Source organism: Chiloscyllium plagiosum, unplaced genomic scaffold (assembly GCF_037043375.1).
Source record: "Chiloscyllium plagiosum isolate Xiang-an unplaced genomic scaffold, Cpla_swu_hap1 HiC_scaffold_45, whole genome shotgun sequence".
Classification (NCBI taxonomy): domain Eukaryota; kingdom Metazoa; phylum Chordata; class Chondrichthyes; order Orectolobiformes; family Hemiscylliidae; genus Chiloscyllium; species Chiloscyllium plagiosum.
Window position 1 is genome coordinate 75,924,172 of NW_028270183.1, and position 19,100 is coordinate 75,943,271.

A 19,100-nucleotide genomic window follows, 5' to 3' on the forward strand; every position below is an offset into this window, starting at 1 on the left:
GGATAAGATAGCAACAATCAGTGAAGGTAGACTCGCCTGCTGAAGATCAACGTTGGACGGACGTAATTGCAAATATTTAATCAGCAGTTAGCAGGGTCAGCATGTCAGGTTGCTGGAGACCATTATGGCAAAATGTGACAGCAGTTTCTGAATTCGTAGCTAGCAGGGTTAGCCTGAGATTAAAGACCATTTTGGTAAATGTGAGAGCAAATATCTATCATGACAGATTAGAATAAGATTAAGTTTAATGTAGTAAAGGTTATAGTGGCAGACGTAGAGAAGTGGGCGGCATGGTGGCACAGTAGTTAGCACTGCTGTCTCATAGTGCTAGAAACCCGGGTTCAATTCTCACCACAAACGACTGAGTGGCGTTTGCACATTCTCCCCCTGTCTGCTTGGTTTTCTTCCGGGTGCTCCTGTTTCCTCTCACATTTCAGAAATATGTGGGTGAGGTGAATTGGCCATGCTAAATTGTCCGTAGTGTTGCGTGACGGGTTAAATGTAGGGGAATGGGTCTGGATGTGTTGCGGGTCGGTGTGGACTTGTTGGGCTGAAGGGCCTGTCTCCACACTGTAAATAATCTAATCTAATTTTATAATCTAAAAAGAAATAACAGGAACTAAGCCTGTATATGTCTACTGAGATAACCCTAACTAACACCGTTGGACACGCTGATAAGCTGGAAGGAAACATGATAACAAAAATGTATAAAGATCAACGGACCCCGAGGTTCGTGGACAATCAAGGGTTCGCTTGTTGGTTGTCACAGCTTTTGTTTGCAAATAAAATATTATCTTCTTGAAGAACCTTGTTCGTCCCCTGGTAGTTCTCAACAATTCTCTACGACATTACGTTTACAAAAACACTTAGATATGTACATGAATAGGAATGTTTTGTTGGAATCCGGTTTGGGACAAGCAAGTCGGACGAGTTTAGTTTACAATTATTTTCGGCAAGCACTAGTTGCACAAAACTGTCTGTTTCCAAGCTGTATGACTCTGCGATTCAATAACTCCATAGCTGTCCTTCCAGACCGTGCATCCCAGACGTCCAGCACTCGGGTGGTAGGATCTTTTTTTTTTCAAATCTTCTGATAATCTCCTGGGTTATTAAACCTGAGTTGATCCTTCAACAAACGGCAACATTTACTTTCTATCCATCAAGACTATCTCCCTCGGAATCGTTTGGACTTCCGTCACTAAGCCCCTCAAATGTTCAGAATTAAAGAGAACAACTTACGATTACGCAGCCTCTCTTCATGGCTAAAGCATCCCATCCCGGTAACAGCCTGTTGAATCTGCATTACACCCTTTTTAGTACAACCACGTCTTGTTCTATAAAGCTCTGTCATGTTCTGCCAACCTATTTCACAACTGATGAAGGCCCGCATCCTGGTTACCTTATAAAATAACTTGTTGATTTGTCCTGCCAACCTCAGAGATCCCTCTGTTCTGTATTTGTTGATATCATTGAAAGTGTTAGCAGAACAGCAGGCATGAAACGACTTCCAATTGGAGGAAAAGCTCCATTTAATATCTTCCACAGGTACGCTCTTAGAAATAAAATTTTAGCCATTAGGAGAGCTGGAGTGTTTGGACTTCCGCATGATGGCCTCGGTACTGCCATTTTGACAAATATGTGAGACCATATCTTTTTTGATAAATTTTGGTGTTGACGTCCGATGATGTCCACAGAGTGTCCATGAATTAAGTGTACGATCGTTTCTTTGTGTGCAATTACTTCCAGGGCGAGCGAAAACATGGTCATAGATGTGAATTGTGACATAGCAATGAGCCCAAATGTGAATCTCGAGTGCTAGAAAATATATACTTTTCACCTCTAACTCCAGTTACACACTTTTTAAAATTTGAATCAGAATTTCGTGTCCAGATTTTCAAAAATTGACTGTCAATTCTCAGAAATTCAGAATCTAGATTGAAATCATGATGCTTAAACAGTCAAATCTGAATTTGCTTCAGGGTGTGTGTGAATTCTGTATCATTTCAAGGGTCAGTGTTTTTGTTAGGATCTGCATCATTTTCAGTGTTTCTATTAAATTAGTGTTGGGCCCTGGTTTCAGAATCTGGATAACTGTAAAGGTTTATGCAAGTTACAGAATTTCTATCAGTTTCAGGGTCTGTCTTAGCTTCAGTGTTTTATTGATTTCAATTATTTTTGGACTCTGCATCAGATTTTCCCGGGCTCTATTCGTTTCACGGTCCGTATGAGAATTACATTCTGAATTCGATTCAGGGATTGCATTTAATTACACTTCGAAAAGAAGGAACTTATGCCAGTATGGCTTTGTGCAGGGAAGCTGGTGTCTTAAACATTTAGTTCAGCTTATGCGGAAGAGACACAAGTGTTTGGTAAGTGTGCAGCTACAGATATTATCCACATAAACTTTCCTAAAATTTGTGACGCTGCTTGTCATGATTGGGCGGTCTAGAATGTTAAGACAAACGGGATCCATGGAACGTTTGTATGATTAAAACAAAATTAACTTAATCATCGAAGAAAGATAAGAATATTGGTGGATCTTTGCATAATGGCGAACCCTACCAAATGCTCTAGCGAAATATAGATATATTGGATGGAACACTGTCAAATGGTGGTTAATCTGTTAATATATTAAATGATGGATCTTGAAGTGGACTAGAAGACGTCTGTATAAATTAAACACAGAAACATTAGAAGTATTGAAATACAGAAGGATGTTGGGGTCCAGAAGTGTAAATACTTCAGAGTGGTAACGCAACTGGACAAGGTGGTAAAGGAAACATGCTTGCCTTCATTGGTGGTTGCATAGAGTATAAATGTTGGAAAGCTGGCAGCCGGATTAAACTTCCTTTCGGCTACATTTGTCTTGTGGGCTTCTTGTCCCGGTACGAGGAAGGATATGGACCTTGGAAAGTTTACTAAGGTGGTTTCAGGGATTCTGTTGGATTGAACTCTATCACATTTCAGGAGATTTGGGACAATCCGAGATTGTTTTCGCTAGAGCATTGGAAGTTGAGGGCCAATCTGAGAGAAGTACATAATATTATGCAAGACATTGATCGAATGGGTAGGCAAAACCGTTCCCCAGGATGGAAGTATCAAATGGTAAGGGTCGTAGATTTGAGGTAAAGGCCTGGGGTGAAGATACTAAAGGAGATGCGTGAGTTAGTGTATTTTTCACGCAGATGTTAGCTGCCTCGAATGCACGACCAGAGTGCTTGAGAGAAGCAAATGAGGTAACAACAGTTAAGTGAGAACTGGATACAAACCTGAAGAGGCAGGGAATAGGGGAATGTTGATCATATGATTCAAGACTAGAATTTATTACAATGGCAGCATGGTTGACACAGACAAGTTGGGTCTGTTGGTCTTCAATATTCTGTTAGAATCAGGGCCTTTATCAGAATCAATGCAAGCATCACTTGAACGTTTATTACTCGTTTCAGGGCTTTCATTTATCCCAGACCTGTGCGAGTTACAGGGTCTGTGTTAGGTTCATGATTTTGCATTGGATTTTGGCATATATTTGTTCTGGATCTGTCTTGATTCCATGGGTTTAATCATTTTCAGCGTCTCTACTACTTTCTGAACACGTATTAGGTTTAAACGACTCGCAATATTTTTCACAGAGTATAAAATTCCAGCACCTGCCATGGGATGAGTCCCTATTCCATTCTGTGTCTGCATTACTTTCACAGCTGCAAGTTTTAAGAATCATTATCATACTTCTTTTTACCGATTTGCAAAGCAATTTGGAGGTAAGACAAAGCAAACAAATGGAGGAACACACGAGTTGGGTGTATGAAGGTAAATAATTCATTATGGTTAATAACTTCTCTGCTCGGCAAAGTATTGGAGACGATTTTGAGAGGATTTATGATTACTTGGAAAACCATATTTGGTTCGAGATCGCCAGTTTGAATTTGGGAGGTGCACGTCATGCCTCAAATGCCTTACTGAATACTTTGATAATGTAAAAAAATAATTGATTATGGTGGAACAGTGGATGTGGCAAACATGAATTTTAGCAAGTCATTTGCGAAGTTTCCACATTGTATGCTTATTTAGACAGTAATGAGGCATGAGCTTCAATGAAGTTAGGCAGCATGGATACAGATTGGCTCACCCAAAGACGGCAGAGGTTGGTGTGGATGGAATACGTTCAGACTAAGACTCGGTGACCAGCGGTGTTCCGCAGGGAGAAATTCTGGAACCTCTACTCTTTGTGACTTTTCGGAAACATTTGGATAAGGAAGTGGAAGGGTGGGTTAGTAAATTTCCTGTTGACACGAAGTTTTGTGGAGTTGTGTGGAGTTGTGTACAGTGTGAAGTTTTACTCTCGGTTGCAGCGGGTCATTAGCAGAATGCTGATAACAGGCAGAAGATATTCAACCTGAAAAATTGCAAAATGTTTCACTTTGGATGTTCTAATTTGAATGCAGAGACAGGATTAAAGACAGAATGCTTGCGGTGAGGAGGGGCAGAGGGATCTTAGGGCCTGAGACCACAGATCCCTTAAATTACCACTCAAGGCAACATTATTGTTGAGCAGGCATATGATGTTTTGGCTTTTATGAGCGGTGGGCTTGTGTTGAAGAGCTGCGAATTTATGCTGCAGCTCTAAAAAAACCCGATGAGACTATGCTTGGACTATTGTTTTCAATTCTGTCCGCCTTAATACAGGAAAAATGTGGAAACTTGAGTAAGAAAGTGCAGAGAAGGTTTACGAGTTTGTTCTGGGACTGGAGGGCGGGTCTTATTGAGAAAGTTAAAGGATCTAGGGCTATTTTCATTGGAGTGAAGAAGGATATGTAATGTCTTCATAGAGGTATACAAGATGATGAGGCACATTGACAGAGGGGATAGACAGAGACCTGACTATGGTGGAAATATCTACTGAAAGTGGATATAAATTTAAGGTGATTGGAGGAAGATTTATGGGAGATGTCGGATGTCAACGTTTTGTTTCACAGAGAGAGGTGGCTGCGTGGAATGCACTGTCAGCAGTTGTAGTAAGATTAGATACATTTAGGGCATTTAAGCAACTCTTGGATAGGTACATAGAAGATAGTACAATGAAACATACTAATTTAGTCTAAACTCAGACGAGGATTAAAGCTCGCCACAACATTGTGGGGCTAAAGAACATTACTATTGTCTACCGTTTTAAGTTCGACAACAGACATTAGCGACTCTGTGTGCCAACTAGAGATTGACTTGATGACATGTGCAGTGAATCATTACAGTTGAGAGGAGACATCTTAGAAAATGCATGATTAAAACGAAACAATCAGAACTTTTATTCGCCAATGCTCAGTGCTTTATATATTTTCATGTGAAGTTTGAAGGTTTAACGAGTTAACATTTTGTTTATAATAACAAATCAAACAAGCCAGGGTTGTGAATATATATGCAATAATTAAAGAATGAAAAGTAAAGTGCCTATCTCAGAAATTACCCTGTAGAAAATGGGCATTGCGTGGGGGTGCAGAAATGTACACCATGAAGTTGGGTGTGACCTTGTTCAATAAGATTGCTTGCATTCAACACCAGAGAGCTAAACTGGAGTTGATGGGAAACATATAGATTAAAAAATCGAAACAATCCATACTACAGCCAAAAAGGCCTCATGATCCACAATGTCAGGATGGGAAAAATATACACCAAACCAACTCTGCAGCCTTGCACATCTTTGCATTCCAAGTGTCCATCTAAATATATGCTTCTCAATTGAACTTCTCAAATTTTGCAAACGTTATAGATAAAGGGATTTCACTGTACTTTCGTCATATGTTTGCTTACATTATTCAGTATAACAATTATAGTTATAAAAATAGCATTTGGAATCATTTGAGACACCAAGTGTCCCAGCGGTCATGCTTGTCTGCTAATTAAATGCTCGTGACTGTCATTCTTCAAGTGTTGGAGGACGCAATTCAAATCAGAAAGCATTGGAAATACCGAGCAGTTCTGAAATTGCATTAGGATGGGAAAGGGAATTACTGTTTTGCTTTGGATATGCTTCCTCTTCCTAAACTTGATAGTAATGATTTGTGGACTCCAGCATATTTTTCCGTCAGTTCAATACAGAGAGATTGTCACGAGGGTGCAGGCGACTTCACTCAGAAAGTGCATCGATCAATGGACAACATAAGAAAAATATACTACACCATATTGGCTATCATTGGTGTTCCAAGTAAGTGATTGTAAACTTTTCCAATGTTATAGATCTGAGGGTTCTTTTCCCCCAGTTAGTTGTACAATTGATTTACAGTACACATTCCTGCCAACAGCGAATGTTCAGTTCCATGAAACTTGCCATGTTAGTCCTTATTCTCAAGTTCTCCCCTTGACTGAAGTTTGGTACTATTAGGCTGAAGCAACCACTTGTGATCTTTGAATGCAATGGCGTAAGGTATTTTGAGATTTTGGTGATGTTCATTACTTGCGTGTGAGGGATCTGCATGCAGATTTCACTCTTTCACCACGGTATTAGACATGTTTCTCCGGTTATGAATTATTATTTAAAGTTTTAAGTTCAAAAGGTAATTTCTGTAATTCAGAAGACTTGATTGGCTTCTCAGTATTCATTCCATTGGGTGATCAATAGTTAGAAATGTATTTGCAGATCAGGCCGTCGAGTAAATCGTAGAAAATGTCTACACTTTCTGATTTCGGGTATTTATAATCTCACGAATTGGTTAATTCTGTTCCATGTTATGAATGGTGGATCATTTTGCAGAATGGTCTACTCTCTGTTCGTCCGTTTAGATTTCTGCACAGCTAAGCTTATCCCTTCATAAATCAATGTGCAATAACCTAGAGCACAAAGAGGAGCTATGCCCAATGGAAATTTGATGTCAAAACAAAAGGACACCAGCAACACCAACATAAAATAATCTCATGGACACACTGAACAGGTCTGGCTGCATCTGTATTAAGGTTAATCATGTGTGAGCAAATAAATCAACGTGGAAATTGGATTTATGCTGATTACTTGGTGCAGGTTTGGGAAATTGAAAGAATTAAATAGAAAAGTGAAAAAAAGAGAGAAAGAGAAGCATTACTGATAAGAGGAGCGGGAATAAAATGTTTTATTCGTGAGCCGAGAATCAGATGTACAGTCACGGAGACCTAGCGCATATAAAAAGGCTATTTGTCCCAACATATCAGTGCCACCCAGCAACAACTTTCTCACTCCTCTAATCCAATTTTCTTGCCATTAGCCTAGAGACCACCAGCAAAAATATGTAAATATATGAAAATAGCCCACTGTGCTGCCAAATAAAAACGCCATTGAAACGCAGACATGATGGTGTGGACATGGGAAATCAACATGAAGGAGATGCAACAAAACCACGCAAAACAGAAAACGTCAGAAAAGCACGGCAAGTCTTGCAGAATCTGTACAGACAAATCACAGTTAATGTTTCTGATTCAGTAACACTGACTCAGAACTAAGCTAAGGAGAGTGTGTGCTCCTTCTCCTAACCTCGCATGACTTCACACCCTCAGACCAATCCAGCACCCCAAAGTGGATCTTTCCCACATCAGTTGCAGTGCTTGCCTATCAACCTCCTCCCTCATCTTCCATCTATCTATATTACAGCCTTGAGTACTTAATATTCGGTTTGACAATTTAAGAATATGAATTCAGACCTGCATGCACAGAGTATCTATCTCCTTCTCACCTATCAGTAGAAATCCCCTCACATTTTTTCCCTGCCTCTTTCAGCAACATCTCCATGCAATGTATGAAATGAATCCATACAGTTTGGAAACAGACCATTTCAATTCCAATTCTTTATTTTTTGCAGTAAACCTGGTGTCAATTGCGATACTATCCCGGGGAAGGTGCGGCCTCTCAGCCTGCACCACTCGCTACCTGGTAGCCATGGCAGCAGCTGATCTAATGGTCATCATTGCAGAAGTAGTGCTGAGGCAATTCAGGTATTATTATTTCCCATTATGTTTTCTCGACATCACTCCAGTGTGCAGTGTGACCTATTTCTTGGCTCGTGCAGCTGCCGATTGTTCCGTCTGGTATACTGTGACTTTTACGTTTGATCGATTTGTCCTCATTTGTTGCCAGAATCTGAAAACAAAATATTGCACCAGCAAAACTGCAGGCGTGGTTTTAGCTGCAACCAGCCTTCTGCTTTGTTCCAAAAACGTTCCATTCTACTTTGCATATGAACCTGGAATGATCATTGACAACGTACCATGGTATTGTCACACGGAACCAAGCTATTACACTGATCCTGCATGGTTGGGATTTGACTGGCTCGATACAGTTTTAACGCCATTGCTCCCATTCACTTTAATTCTCCTGGTTAACGCTCTGACAGTCCGATACATTTTAATGTCTAGTCGAGTGCGCAAGTGTTTGAAGGGTCACGGCAAGGGAAGAGACATAGAAATGGAAAGCCGAAAGAAATCAGCAATTTTACTGTTTACTATATCGGGAAGCTTTATACTTCTATGGCTAAACCGTGTTATATATTTCATATGCTACAGAATTACAGGAACTGATCCCTTGAATTACAACAGTTCATCGTATGTCTTTGGAGAAATTGGATTGATGCTGAGAAATTTAAGTTGCTGCACAAATACAGTAATTTATGGAGTGACCCAGGCTAAGTTCAGGGAACAGCTCAAGATTGCAGTGAAGTATCTGTGTACAACAATAATTCAATTTCTCACTAAACAGCACAATTGAAATTAGTGGAAACGTGGTTCATAATTACGACGTGCTTCGTATGCAGCAATACCGTAGAAAGTTGAATGGTGGAAAGGTATGAGTGACGAGATTTCTACATTCTAACTCATACACTTGAGGGTGAACAATATGACTATCCTTAACACTCAGCAACGCCGTCGAGGTTTCGCGCATGTGCTGCCCTTCCTTTGCACTCAGCTTGCAACAGCCTCAGGGGACTGAAGAATTTAATCCTTTTACATTCAGTCTGTTTCACACTTTCTCCTCCCTGTGCTCTGATATCGTCGACTTGAAAGCCTTTGTTACTACACCAAATCTTTGCAACGCTCAAAGTCTTGCAATATTTTAAAAAAGTGAAACATTTCCAGTCATCATCCGACATTTCAGATCTTGCAAAACTCTCCATCTCTGTATAGCTGACATTTCGAAAATGGAATCCACATTTACGTCCTCCAGCACTGACAATCTCCCCTCCAATATCCCCGACAGTTTCCTGTTTCATTTAACACCTTCAAGTAATGCAAATCTTTCAGTTTCTTAGTCGTATCCATCTCTTAACAATATATGTCGCAGTAACAATGAGAAAGTCCTGCAAAAAATGGCTTTCAGGGACATTGCAACATCAAAAGACACACAAAGACTCTAACACCAGAGAAAATATTGCCACTTTCTGCAGATTCTCCAGGCTTCGTTATCATCTCCAGACCTTGTGCTGGCCCACAAATTCCGTTGTCTCATCGACTCCTAATATCCTTCACTATCTGTCTTACTCTTCCAGAACCTGTACCCTTTCCAATCAATCTCACCTCTTCCAGCTCACTTTCGCCTCCATTTCTGTAAAACCACGATAGATTTCTCAGTATCTCTCTAAATTTCTGAAATCTCACTGTGTCCCGAAAACACTCGCTGTTTCTTTGTTGCATGCTCCAGTCGCTGCACTCAGTTTGCTGACTGTCATCTTTTACGGCTTTGCAACTCTGAGTCTCTCTGTGTCATACATTGCAATCAACCAACCTTCCTTTTTTTCATCTTGTAAAACAGTGCACATCCTCATTCCATATGAAACCTTACATGGACACAACAATGTTCTCATTCAATGTAATCGTCTCCTAAGTTTCTCCTACCTTCCTCCTCTTTGTAACATCCACCGACAATGCAACCCACCTTCTATCTTTGATACAACTCATCTCTTCAACATCACATTTCTTTCAACTATGCCGGATCCTTAATGTTCCTGAGTTAACTCGACACCGTTATTTTTTGAGTCCTTTAATGCTTAATATATTCACAATTGGTGGACATGTGAGCTCAGGTACCTAAGAAGTTCCTTCCAAAAAGTATCAGCGAGTCACAGATCCACAAAACACAGAAACAGCACTTTGAATGCTTCTCATCCTGACCACAGGTTGGGGGAGATTTAGAAAAATGAAGCAGGGAATAACCTTCAAATCACTTAGAGCTGTCAACTTCTTAAGAATCTGCAGAAAGTAACACATCGTGAACTAATATCTTTCTTTATCTGGATATAGAGGCCAAAGACCTTCAACACTGTAAAACAAATGGACAATTAGGTCTGCACTGATGGAATGCAATTACGACACGACTCGAATGCAATTCTCAGCCCCTTGGCACTGCAAATAACGCTCTAAATACTTCTTCAATGTTGCGAGGTTTTCTACCCCCAGCAGCCATACAAGCATTAAATTAGTTGCCCACCACCCTTCAAATGAAATTGTATTTCCTCAAATCTTCTAAAAACTTGCAACAGCGTTCGTAAAATTTATGCATCTCTGTCATTAATCCTTTGGCGGACATATTTCGTCATCTCCACGCTATCTTTACATCTCCAAATTTTCTTCACCACAATAGTGCCCCTTTTCATTGTTGCCTGTTCTGGTGTGAACCAAAAACAGTGTTTCCAATTTCACTTCACAACTGGAACTATCCATCCTGGGTATAATTTTTCAAAGTATCCTTTACGTCGTCTCCAGTGCACTCACATACATCCTGCAACATAGATTCTGGGACTACACATAATATTCTAATTATGGCCTAACGAACATTTTGTACATTTGCGGAATTGCCTCTCGGCTCTTAAACTCTCTATTAAAGGATAGACCTCCATATGTCTTCTTACCTGATACATTAAGAAAATTATATGCATGCATATCAGAGTCTGTCGGCTCTTTCGTGCGAGCCATGGTCCGACCCGTCATAATGTATTCACTGGTAATTTTGTCTTGCCCAAGCACACCATCCAACATTGAAAGAGATTCTTCGTGCTGACTGATCAGTGATGCTGAGGGAAGACGGACCTTTATGGATGAAGGTATTTCGATTTGATGGAATTTAACTGACACTACAAGAGATGTCGCCTGACTCTCGTTTCAGAGAATCAGTGCACATCACCAAACTAAATAATAAAAACTGTAAATGACATTAAACCGAAAATGACATTGATATCTTTGCACACCTTACAGGAGGTACTGGAATAGACAATGTAATTACAATGAAATAGACGAGAACAGCCCAACTCAAAATATGTCAAATGAATACCTTAGACAGTTAGTTTTCTAATCTTGAAGTCAAGTACCAGGCGTTGCGTTTACATGAAATTTGATTGTGCAAAACAATCAAGCATGAAGGAAAATACGCGCTATTCATGTCCTACCTTTAACGCAAAGACAAAACCAGAGGAAACAAAAAGGATTGGATTATCGACTGAAATATTTTACAAAATACTAAACAGCTGTTAAATATCTGCTCCAGTATAGTAACATTCCTCTGCATGGCACAGTCAGTAAAACAGATCGCATCAAATATATCTCTAGCAACATTATGAGAACCCCAGCTTTTAGCTGGTCGAAACAGAGCTTCCACTTCCAGCGTCAAGTGCCCAGTGCTGCGACTGGAAGCTAACCTAAAAGTCCTGAAGATCGCGAAGCATGGTCGAATGCATTCAGCTTACTTTAGTTGTTCCAGTTTTGAAAGGATAAAGAACCAAACACTCACAGGTTGCTGAATTAATTGACTTGAAGCAGAGTGCTCGATGTTTTCAACTACGCTTTATTAAGAAACATACAGCGCTTAAAGCCATAGTACATTCATGCTTCCTTCGTTGAAAACAAAGATTGCTTCACTTTCTAAGCAAAATCGGTCTGCCATTTTTAGAACCTGACAATGCATGCACATTATATTGACGGTAGGCATGCGAGTTATACCTACTCCAGTCCATGTCAATCCATTGTATCTAACACCCCTGAATATCATCGTCTATGTTCATCAACATTACGACAATGCGTTGGCAATTTTGTTCTCTCAACCTGCCGTTTGTATAATTTTCAAATTGTATGTTTACAATTGTAAGCTCCAAGTTTATATCCTTGTATATTTACCTTTTCTTTCACCAAAACGTTAAGGAATAGAATCAGTCATAAATCAGTAATTGTCTCCCACACAATACTAGCGAAGTAAATTTTGAAATGCTGAAACATCTACACAAAATTCAAGATGTCCCTCTCAATTGTAGAATATTTCTCTTAATGATGATTTATTTTCCTCAAAAAATATCCAGTAGGTCTAGCTTCTTATCATCCTCATTCGAGGTATCGCCATGACACCAATATCACTCATGTGAATAGCAAATTTGAATGGCTTTGCGCAATTAAGTGTGGCTAACATTGGGTCAATGTTAACTGTAGCTTTCACAGCTTTGAATGCATTATCACATTCCTCACTTCTTCAAACCGTCGGTCGGTAGAACAACCAGACAGCTAATCCTCAGTCCAAACTTCTGATATTAAATCAGTCGTTCCCAGAAATCGTGGTATTTTCCGCTTCATCAATGATCCTGGAAACTCTCCAGTTATGTTTCTTCTCACATCCCGTGGTGTCATATATCCATGTCCAACTATATCGTCAGGGAGGTAACCTGGACTTGTGCTGACTCATTCCTCAGCATCTTTATAACCAGACACACCTCCCAAAATCAATGTACCAATTCTGATTGATGCTCCAGTTAATTATTACACGTGTGACTGAAAATTGCCAGATCGTTGATGCACACCACACCACACAACTGCGTAATCCTGAAATGACATTACTGGCCATGTTTGAAATGTAGCTGACGCATTTTTACTTTAAAACGCATATCTTTGAACTCCATTCCACGTCATGAATACTGCTCTTCTCGCCATGAATTCCATAAAGCTCAACATTATTTTAGCAAAATATCCTCCGAATTACATGTCTCCTTATCTCACACTTTCAAAGATTGATTGTAATAGCACTTTTTAAAAAAATGCTTATTTATTTGATGCCAGAGAGTAAGCATTGCTTACGGAAGTGAAATCTGGAAAGAGATCTGTCACTTTATTCTCACCAGTTTCCTGATAAGTTTGCATATTCTCTAGCAGTTTTTTAACTTTCAATGTACTGTTCTTTGCGAATTCAATAAAACTCTGCAATTAATCCTGTTTTCCAGCATTTGTCTTCCCAGTATATTTTTCTATGATGCGGAAGAACCGGTGTTGGGCTGTGTTGGACAAAGTTAGAAACCACACAACACCGAAAGGTAATGTTTTCGCATAAACCTGTCGGGCTCTCACCTGGTTTTCTTCGAAACATTCAATGCTTCAATTTCATGTGGCTACGTTATTACAGTGAAAACACTCGAGATATCTTACCACCCATTTGGCCTCATAGTTTTCTTTTTCCCAATTTTCAGCTTGTCTTCAATGAGATCGGCTTTTCCTTTAAGACCAGAGGATTTCTCTTTTCACCAATTTATATTCCCCAAAATTGGTGCTGGAACACCAAATTTATTTATGATACAGCTCCTTATCATATTCCAGTTCAACTGCAAATCTTAAAGCCTTAATTGTCTGCTCTTCACAAGAGTTTTAATTGCTTCAAAAACTGATTTTTATAACTGCTTCAAAATAAGTGCCTAAAAGCGTCAAATGCTTGGTCGATTTTCAATGCCTTTATGAAGGCATTGCGTTGTTTGCTTCTTTTAAATTCCATTTAACTGATTTCCTTCTTAGATGCCTAAAACTCATGCTGTGTCAGAGAACTCTCCAATACACATTCAACAAAAACTGACCCATGTAAAAAAACTTGAACTATATTATTCCCACTCAATATGGTAAAGGTAAAGAGCCCACGACAACTACTCTGTTACAAGCATTCCTTTGAAAATCATCTTTGCTATCCTCTCCTCTCCATCCCTGGAACAATTCAGAGGTCAGGAGAAACCTTACAACAGGTGACCTGATCTTTCCTGATTCTAAACTGAGCCCAATCTACCTCAGTGGGCGAGTCTTCAACCATTTTCTCAGCTGCTATAATACTACACTTGATTAACATGGCAAAATTTATCGTTTATCATCGTCTTTGTTATTGTGGTTACATTTAATTCCTGGATTCTGCAACAACGAATCCTGTCCCTCCTCGAGCCATGTCTATGAATTGGTCACAAATTCGAAATGCCAGGTCCCAACCCATGTTCATGCACCCTATTCTGGATGCTGCTGGAATTAACACAACATCCTGCAACACATTTACACAACATCCTGCAAACCTGTCTTTGACCTCACTACTCTCAACCTTCTGTAAAATGGAACTACAATTGAAGTGTCCATCTCCCTGTTGCATTAGTTTAATCTCCCTGAATTTAGCTGGAATGGCCATGCTGATCTACCCATGGTTTCAGGGGAAACAATGGATGACTCAGCCATGCAAAATGCAGGGTTACAGGTATAGACAGCGGGATGTGTTGGTGGATACATTTGTTTGTATGAAAGGCCCGTTTCCATTGCGACACCTTGTCTTCATCCTTCAGCTAAGAGAACCCGCTTTTATTTTATTTATCTGATACATGGTCTTTATAGATCCATAAATGGTTTAGGTCCCTCACTCAAATTTCTATGCTCTGAAGTAAAGAAACCGAGATTATTCTGCCAAGTTAATTAGGCTTCATACATAGTATAATCTACACACAAATAAAAACAGACTCACCCACAAACTGGTACATACTCACACACTCACGCAGACCCTCCCTCATATGCACGTTCTCTCTTAGGCACATATATATGTACACACACACACACACACACAGACACACAGGCAGATACACACACACACACAAAATCTTGCAGTCTTATTCTCCATCACTGTCACGCAAAGACGCTATCTGGCATGCATGCAAACGCTACCACACACATTTTCTCACTTTTTCTCTCCCTCATATGCACACACACACACGCACACACACACACACACACAACCACAGACACACACATGTAAGTCGATGGGATGAATTGCATTTGCAGAAACCATTCAACTTTGTTGAAAATGCATAAAATCCGCATGCAGTCAGGTTCATTTTTTATAAGCCATGAGACATTTTATAAAATCCTACGTTAGAAATAGTCAGGATTGGAATATATGCACACTCTGACAACACACCTTTAATATATTTTCTGAAATAAGGTTTGGTCTTCCTTTTATGAAACTTTAAGTAATCTCAGGCATATGGCGTGAAAGAGCTTCTGGGATTCATATATGGTTTAATTGAAACCTGCAGTCCATTCGAAAATATGAAAGACTGAAGAACAATCCAGGTTAGTTCAATATATTGCATCAGTGTATGATATTATTGATATTTTGCTAAAAATTCTGTATCCTATAATCCGACTGCAACAGCTACATGACGAAGGAGCAGCGCTTCCTTTGTACTTCCAAAAAGACACGTTGAACAAAAAACCTGATGTCATGTGATCTTGAACTTTGTTATATCCAGTCCCACACAAGCATCTCTAAAATTGCATAAACAGTTCGTGACTTTGAAGAATAGACAGTTCTACAGGAGGATCATGGAATTCTATTTCGGGAATATGAAATCTTGGATCAATCAAATGAAGCAACTTGAATTCAATCACCTGCTCCTCAGTTTCTCTCATGCAGTTGCTCATTAAAGCGAAATAATCAGGAGCACTTTCAACAAGTGATGCAGATGAGATTGCCTTCCATAGATTGTTTTGCATTTGAAGAAAGAATTATAACTGAGCACTCCATGGCCAGGTTATCTTGATTATCAGATCAACTTGGCAGAAATTTCAGGACATGAGCATTGAAGAGAAACATTACTTCCTACTTTCCCAAGTTATTTGATCAGAATCACACGTGCCAATGTAATCCATATCATTCTGTACCTACATCAAAATTTCCTCAATACTTTATTACCGTATCACTTTCTGGTATCCAGAATTAAGTATTAGTAAGTATTGGACATGGTTAAGAAGCGCTTTCAGAAAATGAAGCAAGGTTTATACAATTCGAACTTTTGCAATAGATGGGGAAATCTCAAGTTGTCTCCTTGAAAAATAGAAGGGTCACAGGAGAGATCGAATTGAAATATTCAGAACTGTGAGAGGAGTGCAAAAAATGTAGAGATTGTTTAGAAACCTGAAATAATTGTCGAATCATCGAGTCAGAAGGCACAGATACAGAGCGTTTGATCCAGCCCTTCCATGTCCAACCATAATTCCAATCCAAGTTAGATGCCACTGACTGTGGTTGGCCCTCACCCCTCCACACGTTTCTGATTGGTGTCCTTATCTAAAATACTTTAAACATTGTAACTCTACCATATCCATCACTTCGTCTGAAAGTTCAATCCACATACTAACTACTCTCTGCAAAAAAGGCTTTGTTTCAGTTTTAATTCTTTCTCCTCTCCATTAAAAAAAATCGGAATACTTTCGAATTGCCCCACCTGAGTGAATATAAAAACTGTTGATAATCACATTATCTATGCATATCATTATTTTATAAGCCTTAATAACGTCTCCTGTCAAGTTGCTACGCTCCACACAATGCATCTTTTGACAGATTTATGAAGAAAATTCATGGGGCAAAGATGTAAATAAATATTGATACGAGAAAATTTGAATAAGGCGGAATTTCACGTTGTAAGTGTTTTGCACAGGGAAATCTTGGACCTGAAATAATGTGCGAGGGTGGGTCAACAGAAACTTTGAAGAAGCAATTGAACAAATCTTGGAAAGCAATGACGTGCAGTATTACGGGTGCAGGTTAAAAGCATGTTCCTACATGGTGAAGTCTTAAGATCAGGTCTGGGAATGTTGAAGGAAGTATCTCAGTCTGGTTGGACAATTCTTTGACATGCGGGAAACCGGAACTGAACAAGAGGTCTTCTTTTTCGGATTGTCAACGTTTAGTCAGTGGAATTCCACACGGTTCCGTAATCTAAACTATTTGCAATATGTATTAATCAATTGGAAGAATTAAGTAAACGCACCGTAGTCAAATTTTCAGACTGTAAAAAATAGTTGTAAACTTAAGTTGCAAGGTAAGAAAGTTTGCACAGTGATTTCGATTGTTCATGTAATTTGCATAAAGTTGACAAAGGGACTGTACTTTGAAAAAATGTTGACCATGGTGGAAAAATAAAAAGAGTAAAATCATGATGATTTAATTGTGGAAATACTGCAGGAATTTGCAACACATCGGGATGTCGGGTCACTCGCGCATGAAACAATGAAAACTAACACGTGTGAAGCAAGCAATCAGTAAGGTGAAACGAATATTGATTCTTATACGAAACTGGTTGTATAATTAGAATGCAAAGTGCGAGTGAGACCACCCGTGGAGAATTGTGATAGGATTCTTGGCAAAGACCAGGTGACTAACAAGAACATTTTCCTACGTGTGGACCTAAAAAGTCCAAGGAGTAATTTTAAGGTCAGACTAGGAAGATTTTTAATGAAAAACAGAGGCAATTTTATTTCACAAACACATGGACGTGGACTGACCGACGAGAGGAAGGAGTGAGTCCAGGTACATTTATAACGTTTGCTCACATTGGATAACTAAAGCAAAGTGAAATTTTCAGAGGGATACGCATCAAACTCAGTGAAGCAAAACTGCTATGGCTTTGGGAACAAAAGTGGTCGTTCACAAATGAATCATAGAAGACAAAACATAGAACGTCATAACGCCCTTCGGCACTCGATGTTCTGCCGACCTGAGATACAAATGCGAAGCTCATCGAACCGACATTATTTTCTTGTCATCCTATGTATATCCAATCATCATTTAAATGCTCGTAAATTTAATGATTCTCTTGCTGTTACAGGCAGAGTGTTGCATGCAGTTAAATCTCTGCGTAAAGAAAATACCTCTGACATCTGTCATGCCTCTGCCCCTCTCATTTTTAAGCTTTGTCCCTTCGTGCTAGACATCACCGAGGAAAAAAGGCTGTCTACTGTTTACCCTATCTAATGTTCTGATCATCTGGTATGTCTCTATTAAGTCACCTTTAAACTTCTTCTCTGTAACGAAAACAGCCTCTAATCCCTTAGACTTTCCTCATAAGACATTAACTGGTAAATCTCCTCTGCACACTTTTCAATGTTTCCACGTCCATCCGCAAATGCAGTGAGCAGAACTGGACGCAACATTTACGTGCGACAGCATCAGAGCTTTGTATAGCTGCAACATGACCTTATGGTTCAAAACTCAATCTATCGACCAATTTAAAGTTACAAATCTTATGCCTTCGTAATAAACCTATCACGCTGCGTGGCAAATTTCAGGTATCTACGTACATGGACACCTAAACCTCTCTGCTCAACCACACTACCCTGCAACTTACTATAAGCAGAGGTCCCTGTATTCCTGTAACTCCTTCTGAAGTGAATCACTTCGCAATTTTCCGCATTCAGCAGCATCTGCATTCTTTGCCCAAATCTGCAGCTTATCTATGTGTCTCTGTAACTCTATTATATCCTTCAGCACTATCCACAACTCAATGGACCTTAATGTCATCCGCAAATTTACTCGTCCATCCTTTCATGCCCTCATCCAGATCTTATATAAGAATGACAAACGTCAGTGGCCGCAAAACAGAGCCTTGTGGTCCGCCACCAGTAACTGATCTACACGATGAACATTTCCCATCAACCACCACCCTCTGTCTTCTTTCAACCAATCACTGATCCAAACCGCTACATTACCCACAGTCCCACGCCACCGTACTTTCTGCAATAGAGTTCCATGGGAGCCTTATCGAAGTGTTTACGAAAATCCAAATGCACCACAACAACCGCTTTAATCACCTTCTGAAAGAACTGAAGAAGATTTGTGAGAAACGACCTAACGTTCACAAAACATTGTTGACTATCCCCAATCCAATTACCCGTTTAGAGATTATTATAAGTCTTGTTTCTTACGATCCTTTTCAACACTTCAGCCACAACTGAAGTAAGGGTCGCTGGTCAATAGTTAACTGGGTTGTCTCATTTAACCTTATTGAACAAGGTGACAGCATTTCCTCTCTCCAGTCTTCTGGTATTAC

The 19,100-nt window shown here is 39.6% G+C and overlaps 1 protein-coding gene across 1 annotated transcript; it reads left to right on the forward strand.

The window, feature by feature from the left end:
* Positions 1-6,135: 6,135 nt before the first annotated feature.
* On the forward strand, positions 6,136-8,719 carry LOC148136753 (putative G protein-coupled receptor 139). The gene is made up of 2 exons (XM_087983364.1): positions 6,136-6,196; positions 7,818-8,719. Exons 1-2 carry the CDS (start codon positions 6,142-6,144, stop codon positions 8,717-8,719), a joined length of 957 nt encoding a protein of 318 aa, XP_087839490.1. The 5' UTR covers positions 6,136-6,141.
* The last annotated feature ends 10,381 nt before the right edge of the window (positions 8,720-19,100 follow it).